Source organism: Sorex fumeus, unplaced genomic scaffold (genome assembly GCF_029834395.1).
Source record: "Sorex fumeus unplaced genomic scaffold, SorFum_2.1 ptg000063l, whole genome shotgun sequence".
NCBI classification, from domain to species: Eukaryota; Metazoa; Chordata; class Mammalia; order Eulipotyphla; family Soricidae; genus Sorex; species Sorex fumeus.
Genome location: NW_026606120.1, coordinates 56920842 through 56943713, shown reverse-complemented (window position 1 = coordinate 56943713; position 22872 = coordinate 56920842). Strand labels below are relative to the sequence as shown.

The window sequence follows — 22872 nt, the reverse complement described above, 5'->3', positions numbered from 1 at the left end:
CACTGTTACCTGACTGATAAATAACATTTAAAAAATATAACTGAAAGTCAGTTTGTGAAATGTTCAAATCAAGACGTAAGTTTTCTTTTTGATCATGTTTCAGTGCTTACTGGCAGATGCTCACAGATCTGATAGGCAACAGCAGAGTTAAAACAATCTGCATCTTTACAAGGGTGACATCAGTGGTTCCAGATGCTAGCTTTGTAGAAAAACAACAATTGCTTGAAAATTAGATACAGATACTTTTGACTATGGATGGAAAAGTAGTAGTAATGAATTGTATATGTGTGGGTAATCCTCGGATAGCTTAAAGGCATACTATTAAAAGCTTTGCTCCCCCACCCCCTTCTCCTTATCAGACTCAGGCAGGTCTGTGGAATCTTTGCACATGAATGACTACATTTCACTACTAGCATGTGCCATTCAATATCACATGCACATTCTATAAATGGATTTCCATTGAGTTATTTGCCTTTGAGCAAAAATCTTTCCAGTCATTCTTATCAGCAGCCTACAAGCAAGGGGAAAACCCAGCTCTTACACAGGCATGGAGGTTCAGAGTCCTTTAGGACTTAGTGCTTCAAATATTGTAACTTCTCATCGCTAATAAATATCTGCTATATATTTGATCTTGACAAATAGGTTATATTCTATGTATTATAGGTAGATTTTTAAAAAAATGTTTCATAAGGAAGCTACAACTCACTATACAGAAAGGTATACAGGACTAAAGGTAATTAATGTCATGGGGGGAAAAATACAAATGTGAATTTATTTTTCATGATAAGCCAACTTTAGCTACTGGTCTTTAAAAGTACATTGGAAAGGGGTTAGAGAAAGTGCAGAGATTAGGACATAGCTTGCATGTGGCCAACCCTGATTTGACCCCCAGCACCACACTGTCCCTAGAGCATCACTGCTGGACAGAAGCCTCAGAGCCTCAGACCTCTCAGACTGAACTACTGCCCAGTGAGCTGAGAAAAGCCAAGAGGGGTCCCTGGGTCTTCCTAGCAGCTCTTTAGAGCACCCCTCCAATCAAAAAGAAAAAACGCACACTGTCAAAATTATCTGAAGGGAATATTTCATTGAGATTATAAATTAAAATTTCTGCCCCCCCCCAAATTTGGGGAAAAATAGAAATATTAAAGGTGATGAACTGCTATTTGAAATTAATTAAATACAATTCAATTCAAAGAGTTATGGTTCATACTAAAATTTTTATGACTACTACAAATTTTTATGACTATTACAAATTAGATCCTGAACGATCGGTTTGAGGCTCTTCGTGTTCCTAGAACGAACAGACGCCATTGGGCTACACTAGCACGTGACAGGGATAAATGGAGACGTTACTGGCGCCTGCTCAGGCAAATCAATGATTAACGAGAAGTCAAGTGATCAAGTGATTACAAATGAATTAATTCCAGTTTTCTCTACATCCACTTGTTTTGGGGCCACACCCAGTGGTGCTCAGGGCTTACTCCTGGCTCTGTGCTCAGGGATCACTCCGGGCAGGGCTCAGGGGACCATGTGGGATATCGGGGATTGAACCCAGCTTGGCTGAGTGCAAGGCAAATCCCTACCCACTATACTATCTCTCCAACCGCCCCCCACCCCCTGCAGTTACTTAAAAAAAATCTACAATCACCATGAAAATGTTTATGCTACATATAGCAGTCATTATCTATTTCAAATATAAAGTTATTTCTACTTTTCCCTCCCTTCTTTTTCTTTTATGTTTCTGGGTCACATCCAGTAATGCTCAATGCTTAGGGTTTACTCCTGGCTCTGCACTCAGGAATTACTCTTGTTGGTGCTTGGGGGACGATATAAGATGCTGGGAATTGAACCCAGGTTTGTCGTGTGCAAGGAAAGCATCCAACCCACTGTCCTATCACTCTAACCCCTATTTCTACTCTTCAATGCCACTGAAACGTACTCATGTAAGAGAGGTGAACTGTTTTAAAATGATAAGTTTGCACACTGGTGGTTACACTAGTTGGTGGGGGAATTGGTTGGAACACTGAATGCTTAAATGCTTGAAACAACTGTACTATGAACAACTTTGTAAATCGTGGTATTTAAATTTTTTAAAAGTTGAGCTTGCACACCACTGAAAAGACTAGAGAACTGGCCACAAAAAGATATTTTGCTTTTCCTCCAGTGTACCCAATTAACTTTTCCTAATCATTCCACGTGGCTCTAACAGATGGTTGTACTTAGTAGCTCATTCTGTTTAATACACACATTTAAATAGCAAAATAAAACAAACTAACCAAATACAATCTTGGCCCCTTAGCTCCTTTACCCCTCTATTCTACTGTCAATGTCCCATGACTAATTACTATTCTAAGCTCTCCTGTGCCTGGCACATAGTATTTTCCGAGTGGATAAGTGAATAATGGTGCTGTCTTCCAGCCTCCCTTTCATGTCTGAGGAGCAAGTTTAAGCACTATTTCTCCTCTCATTTGACAACCAGTTCAACACCAAGTCCAATCAATTACTCAGACCCTTCTCAGTGTTTGTAACCAAATCTAGAATAACTCATTTACAACAGGACTGCCATGGCAGCTGAATTTATCTCAACTAAGCAGCAGGAATCAACATCATGTTGTCACTTTTTATTTCAAAAATACTTTACAGATTATGTCACAAATCATAAGACATCTGGTATTTCCCTTAATGATTGTCATTTTTTTCACAGACCAACAATACTTGTCATCCTGGCCCATTTTTAAGACGCTACTTTCTTTTTTTATCTTCTTGGACAAATGCTCATTTTCTGCCTTAAATATAGCCCAAAGAGGTCATTCTTGCTGTAGGCTTAGCTATTCATACTGTGACTTAACATAGAGACTTTCAAGATAAACACACATATGAAAGACTGTATCATAAACTAGAAAATTCACTATATATGAGTATATAAACCTGGACCATTTCTAAGAGTTTCTAAGAAAACACAAATACCCAGATTAAACTTATTTATAGCAGGAATTGTATTTTGCTGCTGCATTTCTAATACCTACTCTCATCTATGTCTGGCATATAGCAAGCTGATGCTACATAAAAGCTCCTGAAGGAGTCAATGAACAATGAATGGGAACTTGCAGACACGAGCACAATGTTTTTATAAAAGGAAAGCATGGGGGGTGGGGGCTGGAGTGATAGCATAGTGGGTAGAGCATTTGCCTTGCATGTGGCCGACCTGGGTTTGATTCCCAGCATCCCATATGATACCCTGAGCACCACCAGGAGTAATTCCTGAGTGCAGAACCAGGAGTAATCCCTGTGCATCACCAGGTGTGACCCCCCCTCCAAAAAAAAAATAGAAAAAAAAAGTAAGCATGGAAGCAGTGAAGTCAAAATGGAAATTCTGTTTTTTGTTTTGACTTGGGGAGGCCACACTGGTAGTGCTCACGTCTGCACTCAAGGATCATCACTACTGGCAAGGCTCAGGGGACCATATGGAGTGCTGAGGATTGAACCCAGTTCAAGCGTTTGCTTTACCTGCTGTACTCTCTCTCTGGCTCCCAAATGACATTTCAGTTTGTAAGATATGATTGCATACAAAAGTGAAATATTACGTGGACACTGCCCCATAAATTCCTATTACTGTTTCTCAGGTCTGGTTACCTCTTAAAACTTCTATCTCCAAATTCTGATTTTATCTATATTAAGATACTTTTTACCCCAGAGGATAAAAATAACCAATTCGATAAACTTGTTGCAATAGAGCCCATATTTCATTTTGCTATGTTTTGTTATGTTCTGATTTATTGTACTTCATAAATACTGATATATTTTTGTTTCTGGACCACACTTGGAAGGAAGGTGCTCAGGGTCACTCTTGGGTCGGTGTCAAGAAGGCATGTGGTACTGGGGATCAAACCTGGGAATTTTACATGTAAAAAATGGTGTCAACTAATTTGTGTCTTACTGTCATATTTGATTAAGTTATATATGCATACACACATATGTATTTTGACACAATGCTACCTCTTCAGTGATTCTGGGGGTCACCAGGGATACACTGAGAGGTACCTGGGAGACACATGGAGGTTTGGACTAACTCCCAGCCCCGTGTATTCCAGGCATGCACTTCCCCCTAGAGCCCTGAACATATTTTTGAGCCACACGTGGCGGTGTTCAGGAGTTTCTCCTGGCTCTGCATTCAGAGATCACTCCTGGTGGATTTGGAGGACATATGGGGTTCTGGGGATCAAGTCAAAGTCAGCTGTGTGCAAGGCAAGGCCCTGCACTCTATACTATCTCTCCCAACTTTCATATGCCCTGGGAAACAAAAAAAATTTTTGTATGACTTGCTTTCCCATTTTACTGCAGTGGCCTGGAACCAAACCTGAAATATACCCCAGGTGTGCTTGTATTTCCACCTCTATGGATCACTTATGGGATAAGAACTACATTGAGAGAAATATAGTATCCTATTCAGGTTCTTAATTGTCTAATGAGGTAAATAATAAAGCCAGAAAGTACAAATCAAGGCACCGGTACTTGTAAGGCATTTTTGACATAGTGAGGATTAATAAAAACTAATATAATAACTTTAACATTGAGCTTATTTTTGAGATAATTGTAGACTGAGGGAAAATAATGTAAAAGACCAGAAATTTAAAGTCTGGTCTAGATGAAGAGTATGTTCTGCGTGGAGTTACAGGCCTGGCGGAAGCATAAGTATTAGTGAAATGGCAAAGAGCAGAGAGATAGGCAGGAAGGGAATGTCACACACAATCTTTCTCCAAGCCAAAAAAAAGCTACTGGAGTCAATGACAATAAAAGAAGAGGGAGCCCTAACAAAAAAAATGTCTTTGATTTGGTGACCGGATATAATGACGTGATTCACCAAGGAAGGAAAAGATAATCTAATAGCTTAAATTGGAAAACAATTTAATTTTAAGATGGTAATTTGAGAAGTCTGGGTGACTTGTTTTTTAAAAGAAATTAAAAACAATGAATTTTGTTAAGAGAAAAAGATTGGGGCTGGAGCAATAGTACAGCCGGTAGGGTGTTTGCCTTGCACGCAGTTGATCTCTGGCATCCCATATGGATCCTGGAGCACTTCCAGGTCTAATTCCTGAATGCAGAGCCAGGAATAACCCCTGAACATAACTGAGTATGAACCAAAATGAACAAAAAAAAAGAGAGAGAGAAAAAGATCTAGGGACTAGAGTGATAGTACTGTGGGCAGGGCATTTTGCCTTGCACATGGCTGACCTGGGTTTGATGCCTGGCACACCATTGTTCCGCAGGCATTTAAGGAGCAATTCCTGAGTGCATAGTCAGGAGTAACCACTGAGCACCACCGGGTGTGGCCCCAAAACAGAAACAAATAAAAAATGAGTTAAAGATCTAGTAAAGAAATACAATCTGTGGGGGTTGGGAGTTGGGAGGGAAACTGGGGACATTGGTGATGGGAAATGTATACTGCTGAAGGGACAGGTGCTGGAATGTTGTATGACTGAAACCCAATCATCTTACTGTGTAGCTCACTGTGATTCAATTAAGAATGAAAAACAACAGCAAAAGAAATGCAATGTGTCTCTTGGGTTAATTATACAGTTGCTTGTGTAGAGGGCTTAGAAATTTACTTGCACAGTATTTTTCTTCTATGTGTCGCTCTCATGTTCTCTTAAAAACACAAAAATCTCTTTTCCTAATTTATAATTCCCTATAATGTCTATCTCTTAGTTACATAACAGTGTCTATGCAGCAAGTGTTAACCATGAAACAACTGAGTGATTAAAATATAAGATCAATTAAATTGCACCAACAAAAACACAAGAGCAACAGAGTATGTATTCTAATAAAAACAAGTTTTAAAAATAAAAGCAATGAAATTCTTCTTGCTTACTCAAAGTTTGGTATGCTCCACTCTGTGAAAGAGTGAATACTTTAAAAAAGTGAGTGAGGGGGTATGGTGCTGCCAGCAGGTCAATCTGTACCTGTGAGACGAGTGCATCAGCGGCCTTATGGTGCCTTTAGACTTCTAGATACCCCCAAACTGCTGTTGTGCTTTTGGCCAGACCCCAACAACTTGGGGCAAAGTTTACCAAGAAAGTAAATGGCCGAAAGTTAGGTATGTGGGAGACACACCCACAAACAACCTCCAGCTCAGCTATATAATTGGAGGCAAAGCCTCTCTGGTTCCTGATCAAACTGCTTAACGGTCATGATCCCAGAGACTCAGAAACAAATCTCGGAACCCAGAGGCTTGTGGCACAAATGTGTCCGGTCCCCACAGTTGGTCACGGGTGCCGAGTCACCCCAGCGGGGAAAGGGTGCTGTCCCTCCTCCTGCCCCCCTTTGGCGGCTCGGTGGCTGGCATCCTCCAGAGGCCATTGGACAGTCAGATTTGGGCTTGCAGTGACGAGACATGTGGGGCCTCACGGGATAGGGGTGGAGCTGGCCCTTTCCTCCCCACCCCAGGTCACCACCCACAAACAGCCTCTCTGGCTCCTGATTAATCTGCTTAACAGCCATGATCCAAGAGACTCAGGAACGAATCTTGGAACCCAGCAGATTTGGGCAGAAATCCCTCCAGATTTAATTGTTAAAATTTCATAATTCCAAAATCGCGCAGCCACAGTAGTGGCAGCACAACATTATATGTTATTCATAACCAACAATAGAAAACAAATTGTCTATGGTTGCCTTTTCAGCAGATCTGAATGTTTGGGGTAAAATCCCAAATAATAATCGTGAATCTGGTGTTGAAATACTGAATGTAATCAAAGTAGAGAGAGAGTAATGTGGAAATCATCTGCCCCACAGATAGGAAGAGGGTGTGGGATGGGGGGTACACTGGGATTTTTGGTGGTGGAAAATGGGCATTAGTGAAGGGACGGTTGTTTCATCATTGTATGACCGAGACTTAAGCACGAAAGCTTTGTAACTGCTCTCATGGTGATTCAATAAATAAATTTATAAAAAGGGAAAAAAGAAAAAAAGGAAAGAAATAAAAAAGTGAGTAGTGGGACTGACAGCACAGCGGGCAGGGCATTTGCCTTGCACGTGGCCGACCTGGATTCGATTCCCAGCATCCCATATAGTCCTCCAAGCACACCAGGAGTAATTCCTGAGCGCATGAGCCAGGAGTAACCCCTGTGCATCACCGGGTGTGACCCAAAAAGAAAAAAAAAAGTGAGTGGTATGGAAAGGTATGGATAATGCATACTTAGATTTCGTACAAGAACATGAAGTTATCAGTCATCACAGCATAGGTGCCCTCAGTTATAATAAATCAGGTGTCATACAAGCAAAAAACGAAAAGCCAAAACTGGCCTGGAGGGGTACATAGGAAGAAAAGGCTGAAGCTTAAAATTTAAGGCAGGCAGGAAGACAGACACACAGGGGAGAAAAACTTAGAAAGTGAATTATAAATACAGAGGGAAATCCCAGAGGAGCACAAGTGAAGTCTTTATATAGACATACGCAGGGGCCACCCCCAGTGTACTCAGGCGCCACCAGTGCTCGGAGGGCTGTATGGTACCCAGGTTGCAGGCAGGGCTTTGCATATGCACGCTGCATGATCTAACACTTATTTCCCTGGCCAGAGAGTGAAGAGTCTTGATAGTCTTTTTTGGGGTTCTCACTGGGAACACCTCTTGCCCAATTACTAGAGACATTGCTAACGGTAACAAAGTCTTTCTACCTGTTTCCTTGCTGGGAAGTGGCTGTTTTTGAAGAAGCAGGTAACTCTTGGAAATCACTGAAGGAGACATCAAGGGATCCTGGCTTAGAAGCATCTTGAAATTCCTGGAAGTCATCCTCTTCTGGTTTTACCTATATTTACAAGGGACATTTAAATGGAAAGCATCAAGTTGGTAAGATAGTGACACATCTCCTGCTGCCAAACTCAGCTTTATGTACAACTATTAAATTTTAGAATAGTCTTTAGATATTACATCAGCTAAAGTGCTTAAGAAATCCTGCTTAGCAGAGAAGGGACCAGTATGACAATAATAGAAATAATCACTCTGGACAAGAACTGAGTGTTGAAAGTAGGTAAAGGGATATACAAGATAACCTTTCAGTATCTGCATTGCAAATCATAAGTTCCCAAAAAGAAAAAGAAAGCGGGGGGGGGGGGGGGGGGAGGGGAGAGGGAGAGAGGGAGAGAGAGAGAGAGAGAGAGAGAGAGAGTGATACAGAGAGAGAAGCAGGATGCAGGGAGGGTGGTGGGTAGGAGGGAAAAACTGGGGAATGGGGACATGGTGGTGGGAAATGTATACTAGTGAAAAGGTGGGTGTTGAAACATTATATGACTGAAACCCAATCATGAACAACTTTGTAACTGTGTATCTCACTGTGATTCAATAAAAAATAAACAAAAAATACCCACCTCCCAAGAAATAAATTACTTATTTAGTAACTAAAATTAAAATAATGCATTTTTAACAGAAAAAAATCCTGTTTTGTGTATTTCTTGTTACTGTCTTTTTTTTGCCATGTGGGCAGCACTGGGGGAAGGTACAGCCAGGGACTACTCGAGTGAGGCAAATGATGGAGGGCATAGTACTGTCTGTGTTTTGAGATACTCTCTTAAATATACGGTAAAGGGTTGATTTAAGAAGTAATCCATGCGGGGCCGGAATGATAGCACAGCAGGTAGGGCATTTGCCTTGCACATGGCCGACCTGGGTTCTATCCCTGGCATCCCATATGGTCCCCCAAGCACCACCAGGAGTAATTCCTTAGTGCAGAGCCAGGAGGAACCCCTGAGCAACGCCGGGTGTGACCCAAAAAGCAAAAAAAAAATAAATAAATAAAAAGGAGAAGTAATCCATGCAATTTTGAAACTGCTGATTCATATCTATTTGATTACTGAGAATCTGTCATCTTTCAAAGGTATTTTAAAAATGCAAGCCTAGGAGCTGGAGCGATAGCACAGCGGGTAGGGCATTTGCCTTGCACACGGCAGATCTAGGTTCAATTCCCAGCATCCCATATGGTTCCCTGGGCACCACCAGGAGTGATTCCTGAGTGCAGAGCCAGGAGTAACCCATGAGCATCACTGGGTATGACCCCCCCCAAAAAATGCAAGCCTGTTAGAACACAAACATGCATTAATAATGAAAACTGATTTCTAATCTCATGTTTTAGAAGTAGTTGTTCATTTCACTGCAGGGAAAGGTCAAACCTAGGTCTTACAAATGCAATGCAAGGCAACTACTCTACCGCTGTGGTATATCACTAAGTCCTCTAGAAGTAATGTTCACAGTTCACTTTACTATTTATTTATTTTTGGCTTTTTGGGTCACACCTGGCGATGCATAGGGGTTAATTCTGGCTCTGCATTCAGGAATTATTTCTGGCTCTGCATTCAGGAATTACTCCTGGCTCTGCACTCAAGAATTACTGCTGGCAGTGCTTGGGGGACCATATGGGATGTTGGGAATCGAACCCTGGTCAGCCACATGCAAGGCAAATGCCCTACCTGCTGTACTATCGCTTCAGGCCCTCAGAGTTCATTTTATAGAAAATGAGGTTAAACTACATTGTTATATACTTTAAAATGTAATTACATAGCACAGACATCTTTTGCATGCAACACATGTAGAGCTAATGCTAAAACAGGTTGACACTGTGTAGATGAATCAATTTTACAAGGCTTGTTGATGTATGTGCATGCAGGTATAAAATTAAACTTTTAGACTTTGTATTTCCAGGAGGCTGCTAAGTCTGAAGTAAGAATCAGTTTATTTTTCATGTCTCAGACTAGCAAAAAATTAAAACATACTTAGTTTCAATGAAAAATGTAGGGGCAATGTGACTAACATATTATGGATTTATTGATAGATTTTTTTTTTTGAAAACCAGTTTGGCAATAGCTCTGAACTAGGATTCTTTCTTTCTTTTTTTTTTTTTAGAAGGTGTGGTTTCTTTTTTTTTTCCCTTTATTTTATTTTTTTTTTTACAGTTGTAGATTTACAATTTTTTGTGCTTGGGTTTCGATTATACAATGATCAGATACCCATCCCTCCACCAGTGCCCATTTTCCATCACCATGGATAATATCCCCCCACCCCCGTCCCCCCTGTCTCTGTGGCAGGGCAATCCCCTGTGTTCTCTCTCTCTTTTTGGTGTTGTGGTCTGCAAAAGAGGCATTGAGTGGCAAACATTGAACTAGGATTCTTTCTTATAGAAACATTTACTCCAATAGAGAAAGACATACAAGGATATTATAGAGCATTGTTAGAGTAAAAAATCTGGAATATCTAAATGTTCACCAGACAAGGTTAAATAAATTTGATTCCTCTAGCTTTAGAAGCACAATATGGCACTAACTCAGTGGCAGAGCACCTGATATGTATGCATGAGGAAACAGGTTTGGTCCCTGGCTCTGCCACAAATGCACCCGACACAATTCTGGCAGCTCTCTGGGACTCTCTCCTCACCCCCACCCCGAGGGCCATAACAAAATGTGTGATCCCTGATGCACTTCGACCATGTGTGTGTGAGAGCACTGCAAATAAAGTGTACAGCCCCAGGGAGCACTCTGACTTTTAAAATATGCGGGAGCACCGCAGTCAAGTATTTAAAGTGCACTGAAACCCTGGTAACTGCAACACCAAGAAGGAAAGGGGAAATAATGTGTATAGAAGATGAAGAACCATCATCTTTTGGCCCAAATCCAAGAATTTTAAAGTCTAAGATCTTCATGCTGTCTCAGTAATACGACTTATAATTTCAGTTCTTTTCTGAGAAGAAATAGACTCTAAGGAGACAGTGCTCAGTGTTCCTGAGGCCCACCCTCTGGGACAGAGCCAGGTCAAGTCTCTCGAGCTCCTCTGTGGGCAGGAGGGTTAATGTTGAGGCCTAGCAATCTGATGTTGCTTGGGTCCAGTGGCACTGGACCCTAAGGTCAGGAAGCACCAAGCATCAGATCTGGGGCCCCATGAATGCCAGGCAAATGCTCCAGTCCTTGAACTATCTCCCCAGCCCTTGGTATTATTTCAATAGTGCTTAATTTTCACCTCTAGGCTCATCATAACCCGGGTTGATTCCTTCGTCCCTCTCAGAGAGCCCGGCAAGCTACTGAGAGCATCCTGCCCACACGGCAGAGCCTGGCAAGCTACCTATGACATATTCGACATGCCAAACACAGTAACAACAAGTCTCACAATGGAGACATTACTGGTGCCCGCTGGAGCAAATTGATGAACAACGGGAGGACAGTGCTACAGGCTCATCATACTACAAAAATCTTCTCTATCTCTGGAAAAAATGTTGCCCAGATTCATTTTCAGGGATGATGATTATTTAGCACTTTCAGTGAAGTACCATGACTTATAATACTGTTAATTATTTTTACAAGTATACATTGTTCCAACACCACACCCACCACCAGAAAGCCTACTTTCTTCCACCAGTGTCCTAACGAACCCTCCCATCCAAACAACTTGCCCCACATAAGCTCATTTCTGTAGACGAAATCTGCAGTTCTGAGGCTTTGTTTACTGAGTTTCTCTGTCTCCGACTATGACAGAGATCTTTTTTGATTGTGGAGGTGGTGACGCCTACACACAGATAGATGAACAGAGCCAAACTCCTTAAATTCTATAAAACTGTAAATGATAAATTGATATATTTTTCAAAAACTATCTTTTTATATATACATAAATTTAAAAAATAGCATAAATAGTTTTATGCTAATACTTTTAGATTTCGATTTTGAGTGGTAGGTGTGGGTTTACTCCTGACTCTGCACTTGGGGATCACTCCTGGTGGGGCTCAGGGGATCATATGGGGTGCCTGGTGCCAATCCCGGGTCAGCCACATGCAAGGCATGTGCTCTACCCCCTCAACTATCTCCCCAGTCCCCTACATTTTAAGATTTACATGAAACAGATTAAAATCTATAAATGTATACTTTAGTAAGAGTGTGGAGAAACCTTTAAAAAATTCAAAGGGAAAATCTGATAGGCCTACAAAAGTACAGGTGTTTTATCCTAAAAGGGTAATGTTGGTTTTATGATAGAAAACATACTATAGATAATGCTTAAGTATCTGCATTAATAAGTAAAAGAAAAAGTTCTATATCATTTTTATGTTTATAGACATAAAAATAATTTGGATACACAGTACATTCAAAATAAATGAAACCTTAATTCATTATTTAAAAAATATAAAACCGTGGAACCAGAGCAATAGTATAGCAGGTAGGGCATTTGCTTTGCACAGAGCTAATCTGGGTTCAATCCCTGGCATTTCATATGGTCCCCCAAGAACTTCCAGGAGTAATCCTGAATGCAAAGCCAGGAGTAACCCCTGAGCAATGCTGAGTGTGGCCCCCACTAAATAAATAAGTAAATAAATAAAACCTAAAACCCTTAGGAATAAAAAAGATAAAGGACAACCATATTCACTGATGGACACCAGGCTCAACGGCAAAGTGTTAAGGTTGTCTTGTCTCAAAGGAGCTCCTTTAATGCTTCTTTTAAACTGGTTTCAAGGCCACAAAATTCTGATAATGATGTATCCTGGGAGTTTTTCTATTTGGGTTTATTTTTGCTGAGACTCTTCGAGTCTATTATTATTATTATTATCATCATTATTATTATTATTGGACTAGAGCAATAGCCCAGGAGGTAGGGCATTTTCCTTGCACGCAGCCGACCTGGGTTCGATTCCTCCACCACCCTTCTCGGAGAGCCCAGCAAGCTACCAAGAGTATCTCGCCCGCACAGCAATGCCTGGCAAGCTACCCGTGACGTATTCAATATGCCAAACACAGTTACAACAAGTCTCACAATGGAGACATTACTGGTGCCCGCTTGAGCAAATCGATGAACAACAGGAGGACAGTGCTATTTATTATTATTATTTATTATTATTATTTTTAATGGGGACTGGGTGGGAGAGATAGTACAGGGGGAAAGGCGCTTGCTCTGCACATAGCTGCCCAGTTCGATCCAGCACCATATATAGCCTCCTGAGCACAACCAGGAGTGTTCCCTTAGCACAGAGCCAGAAGTAAGCCCTAAACTTGGTTGGATGCATCCCGAAAAACAAAACAACAAATAAGCAAATGGGAATTACACTCAGCTCTCAGAGAGTCTTTATGTTCTTTATAGTTTGTGGTGCCAGGAATCGACCATGCATGGCAAGTTCCCTACAGATGAGCAACATTTGCAGCCTTTCAGGGATTAATTGGCATGTACCATTTACCTGATTTGTAGGGTAAGTTGGCAGGAAACCGCTGGAAGCTTGGGCTGCAGCTCCCCCTACTGGTCCTGCAAGGTTAATGCCCATGACGGGCTGCCCGAGGTTGAGGGCCATGGAACTGGCAGGGACTGAAGGCATCCCAGTTGGCTGACTCACGGCAGGAGGCAAAGTCATGGGAAAGCCAGTTAAAGTTGGAACAGGAGCTGCTGGCAACTGGCTTAGAGCATCAGGACTCATGGCAGGAACACCCCTCTATGCAGGACAGGAGGAAAATACAAGGAGCCTCTTTAGGAAACCGTAAGCCAAATACGGTGTAAGTCAGATGTGAATACAAAATCTACAGCACTGAAATTCTCCCTAAACTCCTAAATTTGACACAAGAAAATATGCTAAGGCTCCTCCAAACCTATTACTAAGCAAAGAAATGGCCAACACATTATCAGCTCTGACATTTTCACTTTGACAAATATCGGTAGATGGTATTACTATTATCTAATTCAATATAATCATCATTAAAAATGATTTATACTATGATAAAAATGGTTAGCTTAGAGAATAGCTTACCTGCAGCTACCTAATTGTAAACAGGAACTCAAAGGACAGAAGAGACTATAATTTTTCAAGATCAGGAAGAATAGGTAGATGGTATTACTATTTCAGACTTTTAAATGTTTTGCTAGTACACATATCATATAAATGGTACATTTTTGAAACACTATATCCTGAAAATAAATTTTATTCCAGGAAAAAATTCTACGTTACAGTCGAAACAAATTAATATTACTCGGCAAGCTACCGAGAGTATTCGATATGCCAAACACAGTACCAAAAAGTCTCCAATGGAGACGTTACTGGGCCTGCTCGAGCTCAATTCATATTGAAAAGTTGCTTGATCTAACAAGACATACTGTCTACCTGTGTTACTGCGATCATAGCAAGAACAGTAAAAAGTTCTTCTTTAGTAAGTTTGCCAGGTGTAGTTCGATTAGCTAAGGCCCATATTTGTCCAAGAGTTTCCCTGGGAAGTCCAGATGACATCAGAATGGGATAAAGTTTAGCAGTATCTATTCCAGTTGGAGTCATTGTAGTTTCTAAAATTTTCTTATAGGCATCTGTTAAGGGAAAAAGCAGATTACAAATGTTAATATAAGTGAGTTACTTTTTTTTGTTGGCCTGGGTCTTCTTTAAGAATGATCTCTATTGGGGGCTAGAGCTATAGTATAGTGGGTAGGGCATTGGGTAGGGTGTTTGCCTGGCATGTGGCCCACCCGGGTTCAATTCCCAGAATCCCATAAGGTCCCCTGAGCACCTCCGGGTGTGACCCGAAAAGCAAAAAAAAAAAAAAGAGAATGATCTCTGATGGACTCGAAAAGGTAACAGGTTAGAGTACAGGGTTTTGCACGTGGGATACCTGAGTCTGAATCTGATCCAGAGCACTGCATTTAGTCCCCTGAGCACTAGGCTGGGAGTAGCCTCTGAGGAGCAGTGAGGATGGTCCCAAGACCAAAGGGGACGCCTCCCAGGGAGGCTTGGGAGTTGTTCCCAGCTGTACAAGAGGGGATCCTGCACTGCTAGGAAATAAATCCAGGCCTCCTACACATAAGCATGCATTTATTCAACCTCCTGAGCTAGCTTTCTGGCTCTAGAATAATACTTTTTTTTTTTTAACTTTCAACTTGTTCTATTTTTAATGCTGGGGACTGAACCCAGAGCTCTATAGAAACAAATCATTTACACAATGGGGTACACACCCAAACAAGAATAATCTAAAGCCTAATTGCTTTTATTATTTGTTTGCTTTGGCTATACCTAGGAGTGCTCAGGGCTTATTCCTGGCTCTGTGCACAGGCATCACTCCTGGCAGGGCTCAGGGAAACATGGGATGCTGGGGGTCAAACCCAGGTCAGTCAGTGTATGCAAGGCAAGAGCCTTATCCACTGTACTATCTCTTTGGCCCCATTATTAGTCATAAATGATGTTAAGCCAGGGTTTGAGCTGCTATTCAAATGGGAATTGTAACAATTTAACATTCTAACAATTAAGAACAGGTTGGAGCTTTGTCCTAAGGGTAAGTATATGGGTAAAAAATAGTAAAAATAAGACAGAAGTAGTATAAGTAGATGTTTTGCACCTTAAAACGGAAGTTGTATTGTAATAATGCTGGGAATAGTTGAACATCATTGGGGAATACTTTTCAGAGAGAGACCCTGTTTCAGTAAGGTGAGCAAGCAGAGTGTTTGAAAAAAGGAAGCTACTGCTAAGTTCTTCCACGATTAATCTGAACTTCCAAAACACAAAACAGAAAGATTGTTAGAGAAAGCAGGGTTTTCATATTTTTGTATGGAATACCGATGTTAAAGGGGACAAATTTCTACAAAGCAATTATTGCTATTTATTCAAATTAAGCACATTCTAAGGCTTATTTTTGTTAAATATGGCAATACTCATTAAAAGAGTTTTTGGGGATAAAAGTGGATAGGGTTAAGGCAGACACCAGGATATAGAACAAAAATGCTGTTAGATTTAGATATGGACTAGAGGCAAATAGGCTATCCATAGGAAAACATCTGTGGAGGGCTAGAAGATGACTCACCTAGCTAGTGTGAGAAAGTGAGCTCAAATCTTGACACTAGGGTAAAAACAAAAAGCATTTTTGGCTAGGAAATTATGTGTGTATCGATGTTTGGAATGAAGAGGAAGAAAGAAAAAAAAGCTGGCAGAAAGTGAATACAACTACAAAATATAACAAGACATAGATTCTGTCTGACTTAAAGACAGAGAAGAAAAGTAATTCATCTGCTGGAATTTCCAGAGTTTTATTTAATAAAGAGTTTTAATAAAGAGTTTTATCTAATAAAGTATACACTAGCTTTAGTTTTTTTAAATTTATTTATTTATTTTTATTAAGTCACCCGTGAGACACACAGTAACAAAGTTGTTCATGATAGGGTTTCAGTCATACAATGTTTCAACCATCCCTCCACAACCTACATTTCCCACCACCAATGACCCTAGTATTCCTCCTGCCACAACTAGCTTTAGTTTTTGATCAATTACAAAAACTAACATCTCATGAAAGCTATCTTTTGTTTCAAGAGAAAGCAAAGCACAGAAAATGAAAAGTTATATTAACATAGCACAGCGGTAGAGCGTTTGCCTTGCATGCGGTCAACTTGGCCGACCTGATTTCGATTTCTCCGCCCCTCTCGGAGAGTCCGGCAAGCTTCCGAGAGTATCTCGCCCGCACGGCAAAACCTGGCAAGCTCCCTGTGATGTATTCGATATGCCAAACACAGTAACAACAAGTCTCACAACAGAGACGTTACTGTGCCCACTCGAGCAAATCGATGAACAAAGGGAGGACGGTGCTACAGTGCTATATTAACATAACTTATGCTACTCTAATTGTTATTCTGTGCACAAAGCTTTAACCTACACAGACCGTTCCCTTGTGTTAATATGGCTGCAAAATTGAACCTAAGTGACTGTTTTTGACTTAACAGTAATCAAAAAATAATGCAGAAAAAAAAGAGTAAATACCATGCCACTAGTGTCTTTTACTTCATATACTTTATATAACAAAGAGGACGTACTTTTTAAAAAAAGAAAAAAATATTTTATACATATATATGTGTATATATATATACATACACACACACATACACACACATATATATATATATGTATATAAACTCGGGGCTAGAGAAATAGTGCGGTGGGTAGGGTGATTGCCTTGCATGTGGCCTACTGAGTTTGATCCCAGCATCCCATATGGTTTCCCAAGCCTGCCACGAGCGATTACCAAGTGCAAAGCCAGGAGCACCACTGGGTATGACCCAAAAACCAATAAATAAATTTAAAAAAATAAACTAATCATTTAGCACTTGGAAAATCACATTAAATATATCAGTACTATTCTTGATAAGCTTCATAATCTATGAAATGAATATTTATAATATCTTAAAAAATAAATCTACAAAAGAGCTTTCAGAAACAATAAAATCCCAAATGACAAAGTTATCTCAATTTCTGCTGCATATTTAATAATAATGACAGTACAAATATTTACAACTACTTTTATGACATTAGAAGCAAAATACTCAGTTGGAAATCTGGGACAAAGAAACTTTTTACCTGGAACTAAACTTTCATTGTAAATCCAAGCAGGCATTCTAGTCTGGACAGGATCCTGTGAGGGAAATACCCCCACACCTAGAAGACAAGAAACATTATCTACCAATCTACTGCATAAAATGATCCACACAGGAGATGGCGGAATCATAGTGAATCATAGTTTTTATAAGGGCATTGGCTGGAGATGTTAAAAAAAAAAGTCACCAATATAACTAAACTATTTGGTTCCAAACAGATTTTACACAATTCTAAACAATTCTTAATTAAGCCCTGACCAAAAAATATACTGAGATTAATACCAAAATTAGTATTTTGAATCATGGAGGCTTGCACTATTTCACATGTATTGCAATTTAAGAGAAAAGTATGCAAGATGGTGGTTTAAAATGGTACATGCGAAAGGACTGCGGTGTCAGGGTTCAAACTTAGGTTCTCACATATGTGAGGCATATACTTGACCACGCAGTCACATCCACAGCCCGGCGTTCAAAACTTAACGTTCAACTTTGCTTGCAGCTTTTAATAACATGTCTTAGTAAAGTCTGACTATTTAAGATTTGCTGCCATACAGATATTTTGAGGTCACATTGGCCTACCAAGACTGTAAATGTTTACATTCTTTAAAGGCACACCTTTTAAATTTTGTAAACTATTCTCCAAGGATACTTACATTCTAAAGATCTTTGCAAGCTGAGTTTTAAAAATTTGTATCTTTTATGCAGCAGTGTACAAGATTTATTTCAGAGAAACAAAGTTATATTGTCATTGGTGACTTTTCCAAAGTAGATTTGAACTTTCAGTCCTTACAGAAGAACAGAAAGTGAGTGTGTGTGTGTGTGTGTGTTTGGGGGGTAGGGGGGTTTAAATAATTTTTATAAAATACAAGGAGATTTAAAACCAGGAATGATTCAAATTTTAAAAATTGGTTATCAAGCAATTATATAAAAAAGAGTAACAGTGCTTTGGAAGAATTTAGAACAAAATCATAAGGGTTAATTGGAGAAAAGAACGCATTAAATATATTTTAAGCAAAATTTCGATTAGCAAAATCAAGCAGCATTCATTTTAAGATTAATGCTTAAGTTGTTAGCATTTGAGCGACATTTGGTTAAGTGAACTTGTTGCTGAATATTTCATGAGCTCACCACTCTCTTCATTGGACAGGTTTTGATCTGAAGTCTTTTCTGCGTCTGCAGTAGTGGTACCACTTACACGGCCATCTACAGCACCCCCGTTATTGGCTGTAAAACTGGAATGAGTTTTACTGGAACCTGGGACTAGGTCTTTGTGCTCAACTTCAGAGGTATTTAACTTAATTTGTTCCTGCCCAGATGTACTTATATCACAAGATACTAGAAGCTTCTTTTCCAAGGAATGGCCTAAACAAACGGCATGAAGGATTATTTGTTTATGATTGCAACTTTCTAATCGTTTCAATCATCCATTCCCACCCCCATATGCTAAAGGGAAGGCCCTGCTAGAGAGTAACTTTTGAAATGATTCAATCATCATGCATTTGTATAGGATGTGAGAGATTTTAGAGAACTTAAACAACATTAGTTTGACTCTCAAGAATTTTGAGACAAGAGGTAGGATGGCTTAGGAATCTGGTGAGCAACACAAGATATGAACACTTTCACTAACTACTGGATCTCTTTCTGCATTTGTTAACTGAAAGAGTGGGACTAAGCTCTCAGCATGACTCATGAAAAATGTGTAACTGTTCTCCTCCCCCCATTATTTCACACAGAATAAAACTGAGGTAAATGTTTAAGACTTGTTCAAGAACAAACCTTGGACAAGTGAAGAAAACCAGACTTTAATTCCATTTCTTTGTGACTAAAAGGAGTGTTTTGTTGTTGTTGTTGTTGAGTCACACCCAGCGGTGTTCAGGACTTATTCCTGGCTCTATACTCAGGGATCACTTCCAGCAGTGCTTGAGAAACCATATGGTGCTGCGGACTGAGCCCAGTTTGGCAGAGGGCAATGTAAGTGCTCTACCCACTGCCCACTGTACTAGGACTCTGGCCCCAAGAGCATTTTCCTCATTAGTCTTAAGAAAATTCTATTACTGACTGATCTTCTCAAAGAAGAATAATCTCCTTCAGAAATCACTTTGCTTTAAAATTCTAAGACCGTTGAGGAGAAAAAGTTTAAGTCACGTTTTTAGGGTGGGCAGCCCTTAGAATTAAAAAAAATCTAGAATCTCATTCTGGTGAATTTCAACAGTACTCTTACAGTGAGGCACATGTTTCTTTGTTTGCCAACATCTCTGTATTGTCTTTACAGAAGAGAAAAAAGCAACATCATCCTAAATTTCTTGAAGGATACTCTGGTCACTATTCTAGGAGTCACTTGCTCTCTGTACACGGTGTGAAGTAGAGCAGCAGAGAAATCAAGACTTTGCCTACAGACCCCACATAAGGCAAAGGGCACTGAGAGCTGACCTGGAGGGAGAGGCTGTGCTCCAGCCTTCTGTGAATGCGACTGGCCAACTGGGATGGTGGCATGGAAAGACTGAAAAGGCTGGGAAGTGGAAGGGAGCCCACATGTGGGGACTTCCATGGGCCCCTGCATAAAGTCACTGAATTCTTCTTCATCAAGAAAAGCAGGTGATGGGGAGACAGTTTTAGTAGAATGAGATGTGGGATAATCTGCAAAATGGAAAATGCAATGAAACACACAGAAATGAAAATCAACAAGAAAAGAAATTAGATGTGGTACAATTCTAAAAGAACACAGTAAAACATGAATAGGGAGATGAACAAGGAATAATAATATGTAACAATAGGTATGTAATGTGCAGCAATACTGAATTCGAATTACACACACAATGCAAAAATGCTCTGATGTTATACACAATCTCCTATTTTTTCTCCTCTTTTTCTAAAAAGACTTTTTTTTGTATTTGGTTCAAAAACAAAACAAAAACCAAAATTTCTTTCTTCCTTTTTTAAAATTAGGTCAGTACTCCTCCTCCACTAATAATTTACATGCAAATGGTGATTGCTTTTGAAATGTAAACAATCTAGGTAACATTCTTTCAAGCCAATACATGATAGAAATAACAGAACCCGCCTATATGCTGAGAATGTGTTTTGGAGAGACACATATTCTTATGATAAAGTTTCATAATAACAAAAATACATGGAAAAACTATACACTTCCAAATTTTGATAATCATGCCTAATCTTTACACTCTGCATAAATCATATTTCAGTAAACTTACTACATGGAAAATGAAAATTATAAAAGACCACTAAACATATTACGCGATAGCACAGCGGTAGGGCGTTTGCCTTGCACGCAGCCAACATGGCCGACCCGAGTTCGATTCCTCTGTCCTTCTCAGAGAGCCCGGCAAGCTACCGAGAGTATCTCGCCCACACGGCAGAGCCTGGCAAGCTACCCGTGGCATATACAATATGCCAAACACAGTAACAACAAAGTCTCCAATGGAGACGTTACTGGGCCCGCTCGAGCAAATCGACGAACAACAGGAGGGCCTTTACTTTTACTTTACTTTAAACATATTACTGAGTGACAGTTTTTGGTGAGAAGTACTGAAACTGGAGCACCAAACAGTGCCAAATCAAACAACAGTCAATTTAATAAAATAACCCTTGAGTGAGATCCATATTTTAAGGATCTTAGATTCTGGGGCTGGAGAGGGAGTTCAAAGGGCTGATGGAGTACATGCTTTGCATGTGGGAGGTCAAAATTTGATCCCTGGTACCACATGGTTCCCTAAGCACTTGGAGTGACCCTGAGCATAGAGCTGGGAATAGCCCCTGAGCACCACCAGTGTGGTCCAATAACTTCCCCCATCCAAAACCAAACTCCCATTCAAATACTGTCACTGCCACTGTCCTTCCGTTGTTCATCGATTTTCTCGAGCGGGCACCAGTGACATCTCCTTTGTGAGACTTCTTGTTACTGATTTTGGAATATCGAATACATCACGGGTAGCTTGCCAGGCTTTGCCATATCCAAATACAAATAATTAAAAGATCTCTAATTCTAAGAAATAAAAATATCACTGTGGTATTTTACTGTCAATTATTAGATTCCCTTAATAATCTTCTCTAGGATGTCTACATTTAGCATAAAGTTCATAACAAAACTATTGTCATTTCTTCATTTTTTTTTGTTTGGGGGTACTCCCAATGTTGCTCCAGGGATACTCCAGGGCCTGGAGGCTGGTGTTCCCTGTGGTGGCTGGGAGACCATTTGGAGCAGGGGATCAACCTAGGTCTCCCTTGCATGCACAGCAGTTTTCTGAACTATCTCCCTTGCCCTTCACTGTAGCACTGCACTGTAACACTGTCCTCCTGATGTTCATCGGTTTGCTGGAGCGGGCCCAGTAACACTGTGAGACTTGTTGTTACTATGTTTGGCATATCGAATACATCATGGGTAGCTTGCCAGACTTTGCCGGGCGGGCAAGATACTCTTGGTAGCTTGCTGGGCTCTCTGAGAGGGGTGGAGGAATAGAACTCCAGTTGGCCAGGTAGGCTGGCCACGTGAAAGGCAAACGCCCTACCCGCTGTGCTATCACTTCAGCCCATTTTTAATTATTGAGTTGCTTTGAGCTGCTTAAGTCTAAAATCAGAAGATGCAGTCTTATTTTAAAATAAGTCCTATCTAGGGGCCAAAGAGATAATATAGTGGTAAGGCATTTGTCTTTCAAGCAACAAAGGTTCAAACCCCAGCACCCCATATGGTCTACCAAGTTTGCCAAGAGTTACCTCTGAGTACAGAGCCAGGAGTAAACCCTGAGCTCCACCAGGTCTGGCCCAAAGACCAAAAAAAGAAGGAAAAAAGCAAAATAAAAAAATAAAATCCTAGGGTTTAGTGATGATTCAGTGGGACAAAAAAAGAAAAATAAAATATTTCAAAACCTGTGGGGAAAATAAAAAGCAAAATGAATACAAAAGGTATTGCCCTGCCACAGAGGCAGGGTGGGATGGGGGACATGGGGGGTGGGAGGGATACTGGGATCCGTGGTGGTGGGAAATGGGCACGGGTGGAGGGATGGGTATTCAAAATAAATAAAAAAACAAACAAACAAAAAAAGAATATCACCGTAAAAAAAATGGTATTGCCTTAATTTTAACAATGGAAAAACACTCATGCCACACTGTATTCTGGAACTATGTTTACTGAACATGGTAAATATTTTGGCTTCAGATTATTGCAGCTGTACGTGTATTAGCACATTATATGAAAATACAGGTTTTATGTATTTTAAAGTAAATAGTCTGGTGAGTAGATAGAATAGACTTGAACATTATCAGATGGAGCCCCAAACTAAAACAGAAATTCAAACACGTTAAGTAAATTGTGAACTAGGCCTATAAAAAAATTGATAGTTTTGTTTTTTTGAGGGAGGGTATCTCTGGGGCTCAAACTTGAGTCTCACATGATAAGCATGTGCTCTGTAAAGATGCACCTCTCTGGTTTCTGTGTTTTTTTTTTTCTTTTTGGGTCATACCCAGTGATGTTCGGGGCTATTCCTGGCTTTGTACTCAGGAATTACTCCTGGTGGTGTTT

General features: G+C 40.2%; 1 protein-coding gene across 11 annotated transcripts in view; it reads right to left on the bottom strand.

Annotated features, from left to right (window-relative positions):
* Positions 1-22872, bottom strand: part of SYNRG (synergin gamma) — a 91684-nt gene that overhangs the window by 47299 nt on the left and 21513 nt on the right. For 6 of the 11 annotated variants that reach the window (XM_056126636.1, XM_056126639.1, XM_056126640.1 and 3 more), the window contains 6 exons: positions 19767-19973; positions 18465-18698; positions 17320-17397; positions 14101-14297; positions 13189-13437; positions 7670-7800 (listed from right to left, as the gene is read on the bottom strand). In XM_056126636.1, coding sequence (XP_055982611.1) covers positions 7670-7800; positions 13189-13437; positions 14101-14297; positions 17320-17397; positions 18465-18698; positions 19767-19973 — 1096 coding nt within the window. The remainder of the gene's footprint in view (positions 1-7669; positions 7801-13188; positions 13438-14100; positions 14298-17319; positions 17398-18464; positions 18699-19766; positions 19974-22872) is intronic. The other 5 variants (XM_056126643.1, XM_056126645.1, XM_056126647.1 and 2 more) reach the window with 1 other exon arrangement.